General features: G+C 50.7%; 8 protein-coding genes across 8 annotated transcripts; 3 read left to right on the top strand and 5 right to left on the bottom strand.

Annotated features, from left to right (window-relative positions):
• Nucleotides 1–96: 96 nt before the first annotated feature.
• On the bottom strand, nt 97–1,062 carry LRP88_02005 (alpha/beta hydrolase; the record flags this gene model as incomplete). Its single annotated transcript, XM_083238676.1, has 2 exons — nt 97–818; nt 897–1,062. The coding sequence occupies 2 exons, from the start codon at nt 1,060–1,062 to the stop codon at nt 97–99; spliced, it is 888 nt and encodes a 295-aa protein (XP_083105784.1).
• Nucleotides 1,063–1,582: 520 nt separating this feature from the next.
• Nucleotides 1,583–3,009, bottom strand: LRP88_02004 (uncharacterized protein; the record flags this gene model as incomplete). Its single annotated transcript, XM_083238675.1, has 3 exons — nt 1,583–1,990; nt 2,059–2,420; nt 2,478–3,009. 3 exons carry the CDS (start codon nt 3,007–3,009, stop codon nt 1,583–1,585), a joined length of 1,302 nt encoding a protein of 433 aa, XP_083105783.1.
• A 1,355-nt stretch (nt 3,010–4,364) lies between these two features.
• LRP88_02003 (fungal specific transcription factor domain-containing protein) lies at nt 4,365–4,907 on the top strand (the record flags this gene model as incomplete). The annotated part of the gene is made up of 1 exon (XM_083238674.1): nt 4,365–4,907. The coding sequence occupies one exon, from the start codon at nt 4,365–4,367 to the stop codon at nt 4,905–4,907; it is 543 nt and encodes a 180-aa protein (XP_083105782.1).
• Nucleotides 4,908–8,123: 3,216 nt separating this feature from the next.
• LRP88_02002 (Dabb family protein) lies at nt 8,124–8,567 on the top strand (the record flags this gene model as incomplete). The annotated part of the gene is made up of 3 exons (XM_083238673.1): nt 8,124–8,192; nt 8,243–8,353; nt 8,412–8,567. The coding sequence occupies 3 exons, from the start codon at nt 8,124–8,126 to the stop codon at nt 8,565–8,567; spliced, it is 336 nt and encodes a 111-aa protein (XP_083105781.1).
• Nucleotides 8,568–8,644: 77 nt separating this feature from the next.
• Nucleotides 8,645–9,808, bottom strand: LRP88_02001 (uncharacterized protein; the record flags this gene model as incomplete). The annotated part of the gene is made up of 2 exons (XM_083238672.1): nt 8,645–9,692; nt 9,759–9,808. The coding sequence occupies 2 exons, from the start codon at nt 9,806–9,808 to the stop codon at nt 8,645–8,647; spliced, it is 1,098 nt and encodes a 365-aa protein (XP_083105780.1).
• Nucleotides 9,809–10,331: 523 nt separating this feature from the next.
• On the bottom strand, nt 10,332–11,467 carry LRP88_02000 (uncharacterized protein; the record flags this gene model as incomplete). Its single annotated transcript, XM_083238671.1, has 2 exons — nt 10,332–11,072; nt 11,141–11,467. The coding sequence occupies 2 exons, from the start codon at nt 11,465–11,467 to the stop codon at nt 10,332–10,334; spliced, it is 1,068 nt and encodes a 355-aa protein (XP_083105779.1).
• A 774-nt stretch (nt 11,468–12,241) lies between these two features.
• On the top strand, nt 12,242–14,146 carry LRP88_01999 (sugar porter family MFS transporter; the record flags this gene model as incomplete). Its single annotated transcript, XM_083238670.1, has 5 exons — nt 12,242–12,371; nt 12,432–12,807; nt 12,857–13,392; nt 13,445–13,822; nt 13,881–14,146. The coding sequence occupies 5 exons, from the start codon at nt 12,242–12,244 to the stop codon at nt 14,144–14,146; spliced, it is 1,686 nt and encodes a 561-aa protein (XP_083105778.1).
• Nucleotides 14,147–14,514: 368 nt separating this feature from the next.
• LRP88_01998 (class I SAM-dependent methyltransferase) lies at nt 14,515–16,177 on the bottom strand (the record flags this gene model as incomplete). The annotated part of the gene is made up of 12 exons (XM_083238669.1): nt 14,515–14,545; nt 14,596–14,767; nt 14,828–15,090; nt 15,163–15,279; nt 15,344–15,381; nt 15,439–15,461; nt 15,520–15,642; nt 15,693–15,711; nt 15,775–15,797; nt 15,851–15,941; nt 15,997–16,038; nt 16,091–16,177. The coding sequence occupies 12 exons, from the start codon at nt 16,175–16,177 to the stop codon at nt 14,515–14,517; spliced, it is 1,029 nt and encodes a 342-aa protein (XP_083105777.1).
• Between the last annotated feature and the right edge of the window lie 127 nt (nt 16,178–16,304).

Genomic DNA, 16,304 nt, shown 5'->3' with positions numbered 1-16,304 from the left:
AAACGTGCAAGGTGGTTTGAACCCTGAAAAGCCAACCGAGTCAGCATTATGGCTCATACTATTTCGTCTTTTTATCTTCTGGCTGGCCGATGTGACTTACCCAGCTGTCTGCATCTTTTCCTCCAGCAGAAGCCCTTCATCGCGGAGTGGATCAAGCCCGGCGATATGAAACGATACCGGACATAAGCTAACAAAGTTAGACATAGGTCGTAGTAGCGGCGAAAACGATGGATCTGTGGGATCCGGGCGGTAAAGATCAATGAGGTTTCGGAGTTTCTGGACGTTGATAAACGCTGCATCTTTGTACAGCTCAAGGGAGCTCTGTCCACCTTTAAGAAGCTCGGCTGGGAAGTGATCCGGATGAACGGTAGATGGAGTGCCAAGAACGAGCCCCTTGACGCTGGGAAGAGAATCATCTCTCAGAGCTCGCAGAGCTACAGAGATTGCGAGGTTGGCACCCGCACTGACACCCCCGACGAATATCTTTTCCGGGTCGATGCCGTACTCAGGTCCTTTCTGCGCAGCCCATTGGAACGCTGTCCAGCTGTCATCGACGGGAGCAGGAAATTTCCAGTCAGGAGTATGTCGATAGTTGATATTCAGAACTGAAAAACCAGTGTTCAGTGCGATTTGCCGACAATGAGGGTCTTCCGTCTCTAGGCTTCCGAAATGGTATCCACCGCCGTGGAAAGATATATAGAGGGCTGGGCTCTCATGGTAGCTGCCCGAGTCCTCTTTGAAGGGCCGGTAAAGGCGTATGGGGATTTTGACGCCGTTTGTGGTAGGGATATCAAAATCCGTGTCTTCGAGACCAGTATCTAAGATATGCTTGGTTAACTTGATTCTTTTGAAAAAAGATGATGCAATATCGTAGTCAATAAAACTTGATTACTTACCTGGTCGTCCTAAGATATTAGCAAATAGCTTCGCGGTCTTATTATTTGCCTGATCGCGGGCTTCTCGAATCGTGATAGTGGGAATAGCCTCAGGTCGTTTCCAGGTTTTCTCGAACCGGAGCCACTCGGCTGATGGCCCAGTCGAGTAACGTGCAAAGTCAGCCATGATGAAGATGATGTGCTTGGGTGGCTTGAATGATATCAGAAGTCTTGAAGATGCCGAAGTAGCGAGGACTGGAGAAAGCTGGGAGCTGGGTAGGTTTAAGCTGTGCACGTCATTGAGAACAGCGGTAGCATGAATGCTGACAGTTGTCTTTGCTACTGACTCAAACTTTCAAGTGGGGGGTTTCCGTTCAAAGACCTTACTAAAGTAGTATCGCCGAGACATAGGTGCAAGGGGCTCTTGAGGACCCGTCATGATTTCAGCGCCGACACCTCTTAGGAAGCAGTAAAGGCTAACAGCGGCCTCTTCTGTTAAGTAGCTACCTATCCAGAGATGGCTCCTGCAAACTCTGTAGCTAATTTAGTCATAGTCTGTAGGGCCATGGCCAACTCCGAGTTCCATCTCTGCATCTGTCCCAGCTTGCACGAGAATCACCGCTTTGTAGCTTGTATTCACTCAAAGAAAGCTCTCATTAACGTTTCAACTCAACGCAGTTTTGATACGGCCCCAGCCTTGGTCTCTCCTATATGTCCTCTGCATCGTGTCCAAACAGCCAATCTCTTCTAGCTTTGTGTCCCCAGAATATCGGGTTCCTTTCATCATCCTTGGTGATCCATACGTCCCGCTCCTGCTGCGCCTCGCCGTCAGGTAGATGATATGCATCTTGAAGCGTTCGTCCCGCTTTCTGGACCTTGGAGGCTCTTGGTTGGCGCAGACTCTGGTAGGTTGCGAGAGCCTCACTGAGCTTGGAGATGGACTTGCCAGATAGCACCTTGCGGAGTACTGCTGCATCCTCGCAAGCCATTGCCGCTCCAGATGACATGTATGGCAGCATTGGGTGAACTGCGTCGCCGAGTAGAACGGCCTTGGAACTTGGGTGAACCCAGTTGTCCACGAGATCCAAGTCGTAGAGACGCCACTTCAGAAAGTCCTATATCAACAAGGTTAGAGTGAGCTCGATAATCCGGTGCTAGAACGTCTGAGACGGGTCTGCCAAACCTTTCCCGAATTTTCAATCAGTTTTTCCACCCGTGGCTCCCACCCCGAGAAACGTCGTCGAAGCTCCGAGTTATCCGAGATGACAAGCTTAGTCTCCCCGAGCTGGAAAGGCGAGTCTTGCATCGACTTTTCAGAGCAGCAAAGGACTACATTGTAGACTTCGCCTCCTCTCACAGGGTATCCGATTACATGCGCTTCCGGGCCACACCAGGACGTCACCCACGGGTCAGAGATGAGACTGCGCATCTCTGGATCTGCGAGTAAGACTTGGCCAGGAATCAGTATGCGGTACACGACATCACCAGTATCAGTTGGCGGTAGTGGGTGTCCTTGAAACTCGGCTCGCGCGCTGCTTTGAACACCTGCAAGTTTCCATCAGTCTAGTCAACCCTCCTGGCGATTCTAATTGACAGTCTTACCATCTGCGATGACGAGGAGGTCGCCTGTTACCTTATCGCCACCCTGCACAATCGCCGCCGGGGCATTCCAGTCATAACCTTCCACGCGACATCCGCCTTTTACACAAACGCCGAGGGCCAAGGCTCTCTGCAGCAGGACGGAATGATAGTCTGCTCGGTGCACCATTAAGTAGCTTCCGCCGAAATCCAGTTCCGGAACTCCATGCGGCATATCGGCCAACAACGCGCCGCTGTCGTATCGTAGGAAACGGTTCCCATTGGAATGCGTCTTTTTGAGATATGTCATATCGACACCCCATCGGCGAAGGATCTTGAAGCAATTAGGCGGAATGCGCATACCGGCACCAACCTCTCCAAAGCTTGCTGCTTGTTCGAGTACTGTCACTCGATGGTCGTCGAGTGCAAGGCCGATGGCGGCGAGGAGACCGCCAAGGCCTGCACCGACGACAATAATATCAAGCTTGCTGCCGTCCCTTGAGTTCTCTCGGGAGGGGCCTGTTTCCGAGAATGGGGCCGACTCGATGGTTGTCATGATGAAAGGCACTTATGGAGGGTACTTGCGAGGCGTTACGGTCGAATCACACAGCCGCAGAAGAACAGATTGTTCAATGACGTTTAATTAATGCTCTCAACATACAAGAGAGAGAGAGAGCCCTTGATCTACTGGCTGTGGTCGGCAATGCCCAAGTCGGGTTCAAGACCCCATTGCTTCCCAAAGCCTTGGCCAGCGGAGATGCCATGGTAATAAGAAACCGGCGAGCGACTTAACGTTACTTACCCAGAATGGCATCGCCGAAGGCAGCAGTCCGACCCACTTGAACATCTCGTAGCAAAAAGCCCTTATCTCCAAGCATTGCTGTACTGCTGGCCGTCATCTGTTGCCAAGGAGGCTAGTGTCATATTTGTCAATCACCACAATGAATTGCCCCATCGTAGCTGGGCCGTCATCGCCAAGTGCAATGGCGTGCTTTGATGTAACCGGGCAGCCAGGATACTCAACTCCCTCAGCGCTTGAGCGCGTTGGATAGCACACCAGAGGCCTGGAAGCGTGTGCTGCCTGTCTTTCAATCATCCAGTTCAATGCAAATATGTTGGCCATCAATCTTGTGCAGGTTGACCCGACATCCTTTACCAAGAAGCGAAAGCCCAACAGTAGCGCCTGCGTTCGATGCCATGAGAGAAAGGTCAAGTGCGATGCCGGTGCGTATGCTAGCCTTTGTCTCCCCTGGGCACACATTTGTCATTGACAAGCCGGTTTCTAGGGTCAAGAGAGGCCGGTGGTGGTTCATGCAAGGTCCGTTAGACGACGTGCCAAACCTGGCTTCCCTGTGAGCAGCCCTACTGACCAGGCATGCGTTGTAGAACTGCCTTGCTTCAGGTGTCATCTGTCGGTGAGTTTTTCGGTCTGTACAAGATATACCCCCGGGCTGACAGAGGCCCAGATAAAGGACTCATCTAGATGGTCGATACAGAAGTGGCGCCAACACCGGAAGTCAAGATGACGATGTGGAAGTTCCTGCAAGATCTGGGTACGTACAGAGAGACCTTGGCTATGTTGAGCTTCAGTATTCAATTTAGGCTTACTCAAATTTGGGCTTCTTCAGCGAGAACGACGGGGATCACGCATTTGAAGTGCTTCCACACTCGGCTGAACAATCCAACTCGGGTACAAACCGCGCGGAATCGCCAACACCTGGTGATAGTTCTGGAGGGTCACTAGGAGGAATTGATACGAAGACGCCATATGTCACTTTTCGAAATGATCAGCATGATACCAGTGGAAGCGCTTCCCTGCCACAGCTCGATTTAACGGGTCAGTCCTTGCAGCCTGCTCAGCCGCCAGCCGCCGCCGACGAGGTCATCTCGGATCCATCTAGATTTCCTCCGATGCGCATAGATCGATTCGAGGCCTACGTGAAAGACAGCCTTGGATCATACGCTCCATCCCTCCTGCAACAGCACGACTATGCTTATCCCCATGCGAACAGGGTGAGTGACACTCAGCACGACATAGTTCTAACGGCCGGTCTTGGGCAAGATGCCAACTGGTTCCAGGATGGAAGAGCGGCTGGACCATTAGAGGTCAACATGTCCTCTCGTTCCACTTTCAATCTGGAGCAGCAAGCTCTCATGCTCGACTCGGCCGACATGGAATACCTCAAGGCGAAGGGTGCCTTTGACCTGCCGCCTCGAAGATTACAGGAAGATCTTGTTGAGGCTTACTTTGCCGATGTACACCCGACTGCACCGGTCATCAATCGCCACGAGTTTCTCTCTGCTTTCCATGGGGGTGGAAGCCCAAGCCGGCTGCTCCTGTTCGCCATCTTCACGTCTGGGTCTCGCGCCTGTCGAAATCCAGCGCTTCTAGACAGCAAGGGATCGAACCAAAGCAGTGCACAGCGGTTTTATAGAGCTACCAAGGTTGGTTAAAGTGATCTTCACCTCAACGTTCCGGTGGGGTGGTTCGCATTTACTGCCCAAGGTTAAATCGGCAGTTGACTGAAACTTGATTTGACAGGCCTTGTTGGATACGGGCTATGAACAAAGCCGGCTTGTTCGCGTCCAAGCGTTGCTGCTTCTTACCTGGTGGTGGGATAAGAAAGACGATGGAGGGAGAAACATGCGATCATGCGCCGTTGATGCAATCAACACAGCGCAGAGTATTGGAATGCATCGATGGTGAGTACAATGAGAACCCCAGGGCTCACAATGGACCTGCAACGGGTTTATGCTTATTTCTTATACTCTCAGGGACCATTATCCCAAGGATGACCTGGTATTGGGGCGCTTGTGGAAACGAATATGGTGGACATGTTTTGTAAGTTTCATGCATGTGCCTCCCTTGCATCCCTGACTCCAGAAACAGAACCGTGACGTGGCAGTCGCGGTTTCTCATGGTCTTCCTTGCATCATTTCGCTATCTAATTTCGACGTTTACCCGTTGACCACGGAGGATTTCATCGAGGAACCCGAGGTCGCGGAGCATCTCCATCGGTATCCATACCAACCCATTGAAGTGGCATTCTCGATAAAAGTCATCAAGGTGGCTGAGGCTCTACATCATATTCACCAGGAACACTTCGTCACACAGCACCTCCAAAAGCCCGTGACTGGCTCCATCGCGGAGCGAGAGGCAAATCTAGCGTCTCTAAGAGACCTGGGCCAGTCACCCCTACCCCCTGGTGAGAAGGGGCTGAGAATAGGCTTCCCCGATGACTACAACGACCATGGAATCCGGCTCTGCCGAGACTGGCTTGACCAAGTGCCTCAGGCCCTGAAGTACGATATCAATGACATCCAGAAACATGAATTTTGGCCGGCCTTTCTGCATATCCTATACTAGTGGGTTCTCCCCAACCTTTAGCTCAGACCACTCGCATCAGACAACTAAAGCTAGCCCAACCCAACCAGTACAAACATCATGTTGCGTTTCCGGGGTAAGGCAGTCGCTCGCCAGACCCAGGGTCGTGCAGAGGTCGAACGGCTCTATTGTCAAGCTCGAGGCATCGCTGCAGCAACCATGATCAGCAGGATTCTTCGCAACGTGAGGGCGTATAACCAAGTACTCCGTTTCACCGGCCAGCTGTGACTTCATTCTCCCTCCTCCCCTCCAGCCTTGTCCTCATCTGACCAACAACCTTTCCAGTACCATCTCGCTCTTCAACTGCCTTATATTTTTCCTCATCGAAGGTCAGTCGCCAAATGACGAGGCTCGACGTGACGCCCAGACCAAATACTCGTTGTGTCTGCACGTCTTATACGAGTTTAGCCAACTCTGGGTCAGCGCATCTCTGATCCACCGGCTATTCGAGACATTGCAAGCCAACATGCAACTTTCGAGATCTGCAAGCTCTTCCCTCTTTGACGCCAATCAGTGGCAGGCGCCTCTTCCGGGTTTGCGCGTATCCAGCGACATTACAGAATCGTACATGAAACAGTAAGTTGAAAAGACAAGCGATTGGCCGGACATGATGAAGAGGCCTTCTCACAAGGTTCAGGTTACTGGCAATGGATTTCCACTATGAAGGCAGTAGCGTAGCTGGCTTGAGTGTTGGCCAATCCTCGTCCGGGCTGGGAACAGACTTTTTTCCCCCTGCCGGAGCACCTCAATACTTTCTCGAGGATGCGTCGCGGCCGTCTCCAGACCTGACCCTCCCGCTTGGAGCCAGTATCCCAAGCTCCTTAGATATAGAGCAGTGGTTCGTTTTCCCCTACTTCCTTCAAACCCAGCCCGATAAAGATATGAATCCTTCTGAAGTTATGAAGCTGACCAGCACCGGGCAAACTAGGGTCAACTTCTTCGGCCTCAGCGAGAACCTGCCAGCCGACGACATCCACATGTTCAGGTATCAGAAGGAGAATGATGGCCCCGATCCGTATATACCATGATAATGAACCCTTGAGATAGACTCGGCCTTTTCATTCCTGGCTTCTCCACTTGCAGCCCAAAGATTCACGCTAAACATGTGTCTCATCTTTTCTCAGCCACTGCGTGTCTGCTGATGGCGTCATGGAAGCATGTGATGAAAAAAGAGCTTATACATGAACTCGACAAGTCTAGTATAGGTCAATTTCGCAAAAGGAGATCTAAAGGGGAAAGAGTATCATTGTACAATGGTCCGGTAGAGCAGTGTTCGCCCGTCGACTTGTTTGACATGATCCTTGAACCCGGCGACCGAAAGAGGAGCCTCTTTGATCTAACTCGGTTATCTTGCCAATCCGTACATAATGGGTGCGAACAAGGGTGAGTTTGTAACATTGATGGCGCCAACCCCATTACGATGGCTAATGGGCAAGGGGAAGATAGACCCAAAAACCAAACCATCCCACTTTGCCCAAAGGGACATCTTAATCTAGTCACTCCCTGTGTGATAATTATGGGCCAAATGGCGTCATCTCCATCTTGCTAGGAATGGTATCGCCGGGTGTCGGCTGGTGCTGCTGCCGCCCCAGTCTTACTGAGAGCAAAGAAAGTTGCCAGTTTCAATCTCAACTATTTATCTATATTCAAGGCCACACGAGAATGGCCAAGAGGCTCAGTAACAGGGTACGACATTCTTCATTAAGTGAAACAACATCCTAGCGCCTTGTCCACACACTTGCCTCCAACAACTCTTCCATCAGACTACGTCAGCATGGCCTCCTCAAGCACCACGGGTTTTCTGACCGTCTCGGAGAACCCTCTCATCAGCATATTTTTTGAGGTTTCTACAACGCTGCCTATACCGCCCGACAAACCTACCATTGTCCTCTCAAACTCGCTGTCCGCTGCTACATGGCTTTGGGATCAATTCGCTGCCGTCTTCTCTAAATCATACACAATTGTCCGCTACGACATGAGATTTCATGGCCAGTCCCCTTTATCCAACACACAGGGCTTTGATTACGAAGTCGGCCAGATAAAGGCTTATTTAATTCAAACCGATTGACTAGGTGCTGAGTGCGCCTCCGTCGATGCTTGCTAGCGTAGGGCGTGTTTCGCTGCCGAGTATCGGGCCGCCGTTGCATTTATAATCCGGCTTGAATCATACGGTTCGCCGTGGGGCTAATCATGGAAAACTTTTAGAATAGTCTGTATTTAACACGTGGAATTTCTAAAATGCTTGAGAATACCATTTTTACCATCTTGTATCTTGCATTGGCAGCATGACCAACATTACGCACATCGTCCTCTTCCAGTTCTTCGACCACGTTAGTGGTGAGACTATTGATGATGTATGACTCCTCACACCCAACCCCAGTCCCATGTCTAATCAATCATCCAGGCCGTGTCTCGAATGTTCCAGTTGAAGGAGAAGTGCCTTGACCCTGTGACGGGAAAGCCTTACATCCTATCCTCCAGGGGCGGCCGTGATAATTCAGTCGAGGGAAGAAATGTGAGTAGCAAGCATCTAAACAACAAATGTTTCCTACTAAATGGCCATTGATGGCTAGAACGGCATTACCCACGCATTCGTCGTCGAGTTTGCCAGCAAGGAAGATCGCGATTACTACACATTCAAGGAGCCAGCACACCTCGAGTTCATTGCAAGCTTGGATGGAATCGCGTCTCAGGTTACGGTGGTAGACTTCTCAGACAACCAATTTTAATCTGCCAAAAAGGGGACACCACGGACCGTCGAGGTGTTGAGCATATCATCTCCAGTGTTAACTACAAGAGCTTGGTATTAAATGTGAACCATCTGTCCAAGCTTGGCGCTCCTGTAAATCGCGTCAATGACCCGTAACACTTCCCTGGCCTCGGTTGGCGGTACTGGAACAGCATCTTCACTCCCAGACCGGATCGCGTCTATAAAAGCTTCATAGAGACCTCCATATGTCTTGGGTGCCTCGACATGGTAGTCCCGCTCCTGAAATTTCCCGTTCTTATCGACACAAATCAGCCGCCCTTTGTACGCAGGATCCTCTACTCCAAACCCGGCAGCATCAGGAGCCAATCCCGCCTCAAGTTGGGCTTCTTGCGGATCTCTCCCATTCTTGGTGAAAGACCCTTTCGTTCCACGAATCCAAAATCGCCTCTGTGTTGACTCAACACTCATGTCGCTGATTCGAATGTTCACGATGAGCCCGTTGACGTAGTTTAGCTGCGCTTGCACGCTATCCGGCTTGTCTGGGCTTATACGTCCATCTCGTTGGCTCGAGAGCACCCCGTACACCGAAGAAGGTAGACCAAATAATGTGTAAGCTTGGTCGATCAGGTGCGCTCCCAGGTCGAATAGGGCACCACCACCCTCGGTTGTGCCCAACTGGCCTCTCCAGGTCTCGAAATGCTCAGGGCGATAATAGTCGAAATGCGTGTCAACCTCATAAATCCGACCAAAGATGCCATCTTTGATCAGGTTCTTGACAGTGAGAAAGTCGCTATCCCATCGTCTGTTCTGGTATACACAGATCAAGCGCTTGTTCTCGCGGGCAATGCGGATCAGTTGGTCGGCTTCATCAATCGTTGGCACAAACGGCTTTTCGACAAGAATATGCTTTCCAGCCTGTAAACAGAGCTTTGACAGATTGAAATGAGAGTCCGGAGGGGTTGTAATGACAACAAGGTCAATCGCTGGATCTTGAAGTACGGGATCGAGGGTCGTGTAATGCTTGAGCGAGGGGTGGTCATTGGGGGCCGATGATTCCTTGGTCGGTTTGCGCTGTATAATGGCGTGCAACTCGAGGAGAGGCGAGGCTTGTACGAAGGGAATATGGAAGACTTTGGCAGCCAGTCTATCTGTTCATCAGAACCGCAATCAAGTGGCGTGGTTGTCTCTAACCAGCAAGGTAAAAACATACCCATATCCTACGACGGCGACCCGCAATGGGCTATGTTGAGCTTTCGTCATTGTTTAAAGTGAGTAAGTTTCTACATGTGCTTAACAAGGATCATGAGGGAGGGAGCATTCATATACAATTGGCCGTTCTGTTCACGTGGTGGTGCTACGAGACACGGCGAGACATTGCCAATTTGAGAAAATCTGCCAAGACTTCGATTAGCATCATGATTGCGGGGTTTCGGAGTGCGCTTTGAAGGGAAATTTTTCGGCGATTTATTGCCATGTTTCCACAATCCGTTGGGCTCTTGACTGTGGCCAGGGCGGCAACGTTCCGCATCCTGCGGGGATGCCATCAAGGCCTTTTACTGACATGCTCGGACCGGGAATTACTCGGAGTTTACAGACCTTTACTTCGCGATATTGAGTCCGGCTTGGATCAAAGTGGTCGTTTATCATGTTGGTAGGTTACTGATAAGCTGATATCACATCACGCCAATTGGCCAGCCTCAAAACAAGGTCAATAGGGACATTGACAGAAGCAATTGTAGTCTTTAGCAGTGGGGTTGAGAGCATTCTAACGGTGTTCTTTTATCTACAGCTGGGCCTTGTTCACCCGTTGACCTTGCTCATCAAACCAGATCTTTTCCCCCGTAACCATCGACTCTTGCAAAGCAACACCAATCTTGACCACCTCGACCGCAGACTCAAGCTCAATCCACGACGGCTTGTCATCCAACACGGTCTCGGCAAACCTGTTGGCCTGCGTCACAAACGCATCTTGGAACCTCTCCCAATAATTCTGGGGCATCTCCTGTAAGACCCCGCTAGCCTGGTAAACGTGAACGTGGTTCACCCTCGGCATCATATTCACCACCAGCTTTCCCTTGGTCCCTATAATCTCTGTTGAGTCCTCTGCACCAGCGGCCATGGTGCGGGACGCAAAGAGCGAGACCATGCGACCGTCGTGGAACTCCATCATGCCAATCGCATTGTCGCTGTCGTTGTATTGCCGCAAGTCTGGGTGGCACGCTGCAGTGCCAACTGCATGGACTGACTTAATCTTGGCTTCTTTACCAAAGAACCAAAGGGCCAGGTCGACATCATGGATGCATGAGTCGACAAAGACACCTCCAGAGACGGCGGCGTACGAGACGAATTGTCCGGTCGGGTCCAGAATGTCGCAGCTCTGACAACGCATGACGGTTGGTCGTCCTATGAGGCCTTGTTGGACTTTTTCGTACGCAGCGTGATATGAGGCATCGGAATGTCGCGAGAAGCCACAGATGACCTTGAGATCGGGTCGTGTCGCCGCAGTGTCTAGCACAGATTGGGACTTGAACTTGGTCAGCTGGACTCCTCCTGATGATAATGAGTTCGAGGTTGAAGAAACTATTAACTCACAACTTCGACAGTAGTAGAAAGTGGCTTTTCGCAGAGAACGTGTTTGCCAGCTCTGATGGCCATGTTGGACTGCTCAGCATGTGCACTCGTCGCCGAGGCGATACACACAGCCTCAAGGCCAGTGTGAGCAAGCATGTCGGCAAAGTCTTCATATACTGCAACTCCATGCAGTGCCAATTCCTCGCTCGCCCATTGTCTTTCGGCTGCGTCAGGACTACAGACGGCAACGAGGTCTGCTCGATGGACTTGTTGGAGCCAGATGAGGGCGTGTCGCTTGCCCATGCGGCCGAGGCCTGCTACACCAACTTGAAGTCGTCGAACTGGCATTTTGTCAGAAAAGCTTTGTTGAACTGCTGAGACTACATGTTGTAGCTGGGCATGATGGGAGAGGCTACCTATTACTTCCCCAGACTATCATGGCTAGTCTCATCCTCGAGAGCCCCCCCACGTCCAAGCCATTGTCCGTTTCAGGGATCATGCATATCCGGAAACTCTTAGCCTGCTGGTGATCATCCCGAACCATGACATAAACAAATCCGGGGCCCATTATCTCGGCTCCGTTCGTGCGCGACCCACCACCGGTGGTCGGAGGAGACCGCGCCCTCCTCACGCCCTACGATCAGGGATATGTTAGCGTGAGGAAAAGCATTCCCTCCCATGTTTCTTATCAAATTCTTTTAGGCGAGCTGTTACTGTTTTCGATTACCAGACTCTTCCGGCGAATGTTTACTCTTGTTGGCAGTCGCCATTCTCCCCGGACCAGGATGATGGGCCATGATGCTTTCTCTGCGTTTCTTGTCGACGACCCACCCCCGCAACTGTTGATGCATCAGCCGAGGAGAACCTGGGGAGCTGTTCTGGGGTAGTCGGGGAAGGCATAACATGCAGTAAACGCGTGATGATTGGGTGTCGTCACCATGAACAACCTGACTTGAGTATGGCCAAGAGTACGACTCACAGAGTATAAAGACGGACGGGAGGACCACAAACGTGCTAATATCTCTTCCTTTTCAAGCAGCATCTTGTACACCTCTATTACATCCTTTATTTATATCCTCACTCATACATCTGAATAAATCGAGGGTATTCAGCCTTGCTCTAATGGAACCCAAAAAGGAGTCCAAGTCGGACGCACACGCGGACGCAGGTGTCAACTTCTCGACAGTCGATGCTGTACATGAGGAAATCACTTTCCCTCAAGGAGATGGTTATGTTGCCTACGGCCCGTCTGGTGAGGCCCCTCCACATACTCACAACCGCCCGCTGAAGTGTTGCAACTAACGTCCTGAAGGTATCAAGGGAGTGTTCGCGTCACGGTTTGTCGCCTACTGCGCTGCCTTTGCGGCTCTAGGCGGCTTCCTCTTCGGGTATGACCAAGGAGTCGTCTCAGTGACGTTGGTGATGGACGAGTTCCTGAACCGCTTCCCCGAGGTATCCGATGAGGCGAGTGGCTCAGGCTTCAAAAAGGGTCTCATGACCGCCATGATTCCTCTCGGTGCTTTCATTGGTGCCTTGAATCAAGGCCGGATTGCCGATTGGATCTCGAGGAAACGCTCGCTAATGGTGGCGGTTGTGATTTTTACGATCGGTTCATCGATCCAGACAGCTGCTGTCAACTACGACATGTTGACTGCAGGACGCTTCTTCGGTGGTGTTGGTATCGGCATGTAAGTGGTTTATCCAATCATCCAAGTTCAGGAGATCTAACGGATCAAGGCTATCAATGGTTGTCCCGATTTATATCTCAGAGATATCGCCCCCTGAGATTCGAGGGTCCCATCTAGTCTTTGAAGAACTCTCGATCGTCGTCGGTATAGTTGTCTCCTTCTGGATCACCTTCGGCACAAAGGACGTCCAAGGCCACTGGTCATGGCAACTGCCTTTCCTCCTTCAGATCTTCCCTGGGGTTCTGCTAGGCGTCGGTGCCTTCTTCCTGCCGTTTTCACCTCGTTGGCTTGCCTCCAAAGGTCGACACGAAGAAGCCCTTGTTACCCTCGCTAGACTCCGCTCATTACCTACCGATGACATCCGAGTTCGTGCCGAATGGACCGATATTGTTGCAGAAGCACGCTTCCAGGAGGTTGTCTTGAAAGAACGGCACCCTAGACTTGTGGAAAGCAGCAGCATAATTTCCAAAGTTCAACTGGAAATTGTCTCGTGGACCGATTGCTTCAAGACTGGCTGCTGGCGTCGCACCCATGTCGGTATTGGGATCATGTTTTTTCAACAGTTCGTCGGAATCAATGCCCTCAGTTCGTTCCTATATTTCCGTAAAGTATGTTGAAAGATGCTAATCAGTGATAGTGTACTATTCGCCAACCTTGTTTGCCACTATGGGTCTCAACTTCAATATGCAACTCATCATGTCAGGGGTTGTCAACTGCGTTCAACTAGTGGGAGTTATCAGCAGCCTCTGGACATTAGATAGATTTGGCAGGAGAAAGATCCTTCTCACAGGCAGTATTTGCATGTTCATTCCCCATCTGATCATCTCGATCTTCGTCGGCAAGTATTCCCATGACTGGCCCAGCTACATTCCTGAAGGCTGGACCTCTGTGGCTTTTCTCTTGGCCTACATGTTGGCTTTTGGATGCAGTTGGGGTCCAGTGCCTTGGGCGATGCCGTCTGAAGTCTTCCCTTCATCCCTTAGAGCCAAAGGTGTTGCGCTCGCGACGTCTCTCAGTAAGTACTAACTTCTCCAACCCCTCTACCTTCCAGGGCTAGGTTTAACTGTAAAAAGGTTGGTTATGGAATTTCATTATCGGCCTCATCACCCCACCCCTTATCCAAGAGACTGGCTTCGGGGCTTACGTCTTTTTCGCAGTCTTTTGCATGTTGTCTTTTGTGTGGACCTACTTCTGTGTCCCCGAGACGAACGGCAAGACCCTTGAAGAGATGGACGAGGTCTTCCATGACCGTACTGGTACTGCTGATGTTGAGAGAAAGGCTAGAATTCTTGACGAGTTCCTTCGTGAGCAGCGGGGAGAAGGGCTTAAGTCTCCCTGAGGCACCTTCTCCTGGGGGTCGTCCAATGACTCTATCTTTGTTTTCGTCAACATCAGACATTTCCTTGTGGTAGAAAGAGCTCTTGCTTCTCGTTGGAAACGTGAGCATATCATACTGGGTTCTGAGATTATAGGCCAATGTCATCACACCTAAGGTCTCGTCCTACTCCAACGCTCAGAGACAACCACAAACCCCCATTTAAGGACCTTCCTCAGAATAAGAACAAAGTTTGAAAGTATTCCCGGTATATAATAGGGCGACAGGCTCGCTTTCTCACATAGTTCAAGCTGGTGGAAGAACATCCATTTCCAATTTTGCAACGCCGAAGTCTAGAGCATGCTGCAAGTAGCAAAATGTAGCAGGATGCCTTACTCGGGCTTCTTGGCATACACCGAATAGCTATCAAGGCCGTCAGAATTTTTTGATTACACTTGGGGAGGGAAACTCACATCGGCCAGTACATGTGGATGCCCAGGTTCTTAAAGTCCTTTCTGACTCCAGCCAGCAGAAGTTGCAACTCTTCGATGCTCCAACCCAGCCCGCCTGCCTCTTTAGGCCTCGTAAAGATGGCAAGGCTGAGGGGTTCCAGGGCCTGTACGCCGTTCTCATGCGCCCACATGCCTAAATGGAGGTTACTGTCTAATCCGTACAGGTCTCTCTCGATTAGAGTCCAACACTTACCGATTTGCTTATACTTGGGGTCTCTGGCCCAAGCACTGCAAGGCCACTTCTCTTTCACCTCAACTATATCAACGAAGCCTGCATCTTTGAGCCAGTCTTTATAAAAGAGGGCAGTGTTAAGTGGGTGACCGCCACTGGCAAATCCTTCCTGGAGCAGCACCGACCACTGGTACGCAGGATGCTCTTCCTTGAGCGTACCATCATCAGATTGGAGAGGATATATGATATCCATAAGCTCGAGCGTCCCGCCAGGTTCCAAATTGCTATCAGCAGGTTAGCTGGTGATTCGATGCTTGGGGGGAGATGGCTGTTACTCATAGCATTGCTTCAAGTACCTGGACCAGTTTCGGATGGACCCAGTCATGAAGCGCGAGAAGATGAAGTCGAATTTGCTGCTGAAGGTCCAATCATCCTCAAGATCATCAACGTAAAAGTTGACATTGGGGGGAACACTGTTTAGCGAGTTAACAAGAATTTATATAAGAACACCATGCTCTAACTCCTCTCTTGTCTTACAATGATGGTTGAATAGGGCTAAGATCAACCCCGGTTACCTAAAAACTCGGTTGTTAGGGTACCCGGGTCTGATAACGCTTGTATACTTCGCTTACTTGGCTTTCTGGATGCTCGTCGGCTAGAAAGTTGTCAAATATTTGCTCGAAACGTAGACTTATACGGATTTAGGGTCGTACCGTAATCAATGGACCAGATGCCAGTCCCGCAACCGGCGTCAAGGACACGGTTGAAAGGCCTGTCAGCTGGGGCACAGTGAAGATTTCCATCAAACGTGAATAGCAGCAGGTTATGCTGGAGATCTTTGCTAGGTCAGACACAGATGATAGAGTGGGTGTAATAACGCAAGTACCTAGGCGTTCATTCTCGGTCTAGGAGCGAGGGTGTCAGTTAAAATATGGCAAGCAGTAATCCAGACTAATAAATAAACTGACCTCGTCATTCGGAAGAACGTAGACTTGTTGATGATGAGCTATCCATACGGTCGGTGAAAGAAGAATCGCTACTCACCGCCATCCTTATAGGCGTGATACGTCCTGCCATTTTCCTGCCGATAGGCAAGGATGCTAGATCCCATCGAGGTTGTGTCGCTGACGTTATCCTGCCAGAGTCAGACACGTTGATTCATTTTCATAAATGGGCACGCGAAACCTCACCCCTCCGAATGCAGAGTCAGCATCGTCATCTTGGGCAGCAGCCTAAAAAGAATCATGAGAACAAAATCTTGTACAAGCCAAGGGACTCTCCAACATTTTCGTCGACGGCAAGCGGGGCATTATTGCCCTGGACGGGTGGAGGGCTTGTCCCCGCCGCCTGTTGTTCTGGACTCGCGCACATGCCCGAGTGCTGTGGTTTGAAGGTGGTTCGTACAGGGTGTTGCGTCTGACTTTACGTTTGACAAAGAAATAGGTCAAAGGTTGTTGCGGAGGGGGCACGGTGAGACTAAATCGCTCAGGACTTTTGG

Source organism: Fusarium phalaenopsidis (genome assembly GCF_050370095.1).
Source record: "Fusarium phalaenopsidis strain FUZ10S chromosome Unknown contig_32282, whole genome shotgun sequence".
NCBI lineage: Eukaryota > Fungi > Ascomycota > Sordariomycetes > Hypocreales > Nectriaceae > Fusarium > Fusarium phalaenopsidis.
The sequence above is the reverse complement of the archived record's forward strand: the minus strand, read 5'-3'. Positions and strand labels throughout refer to the sequence as shown.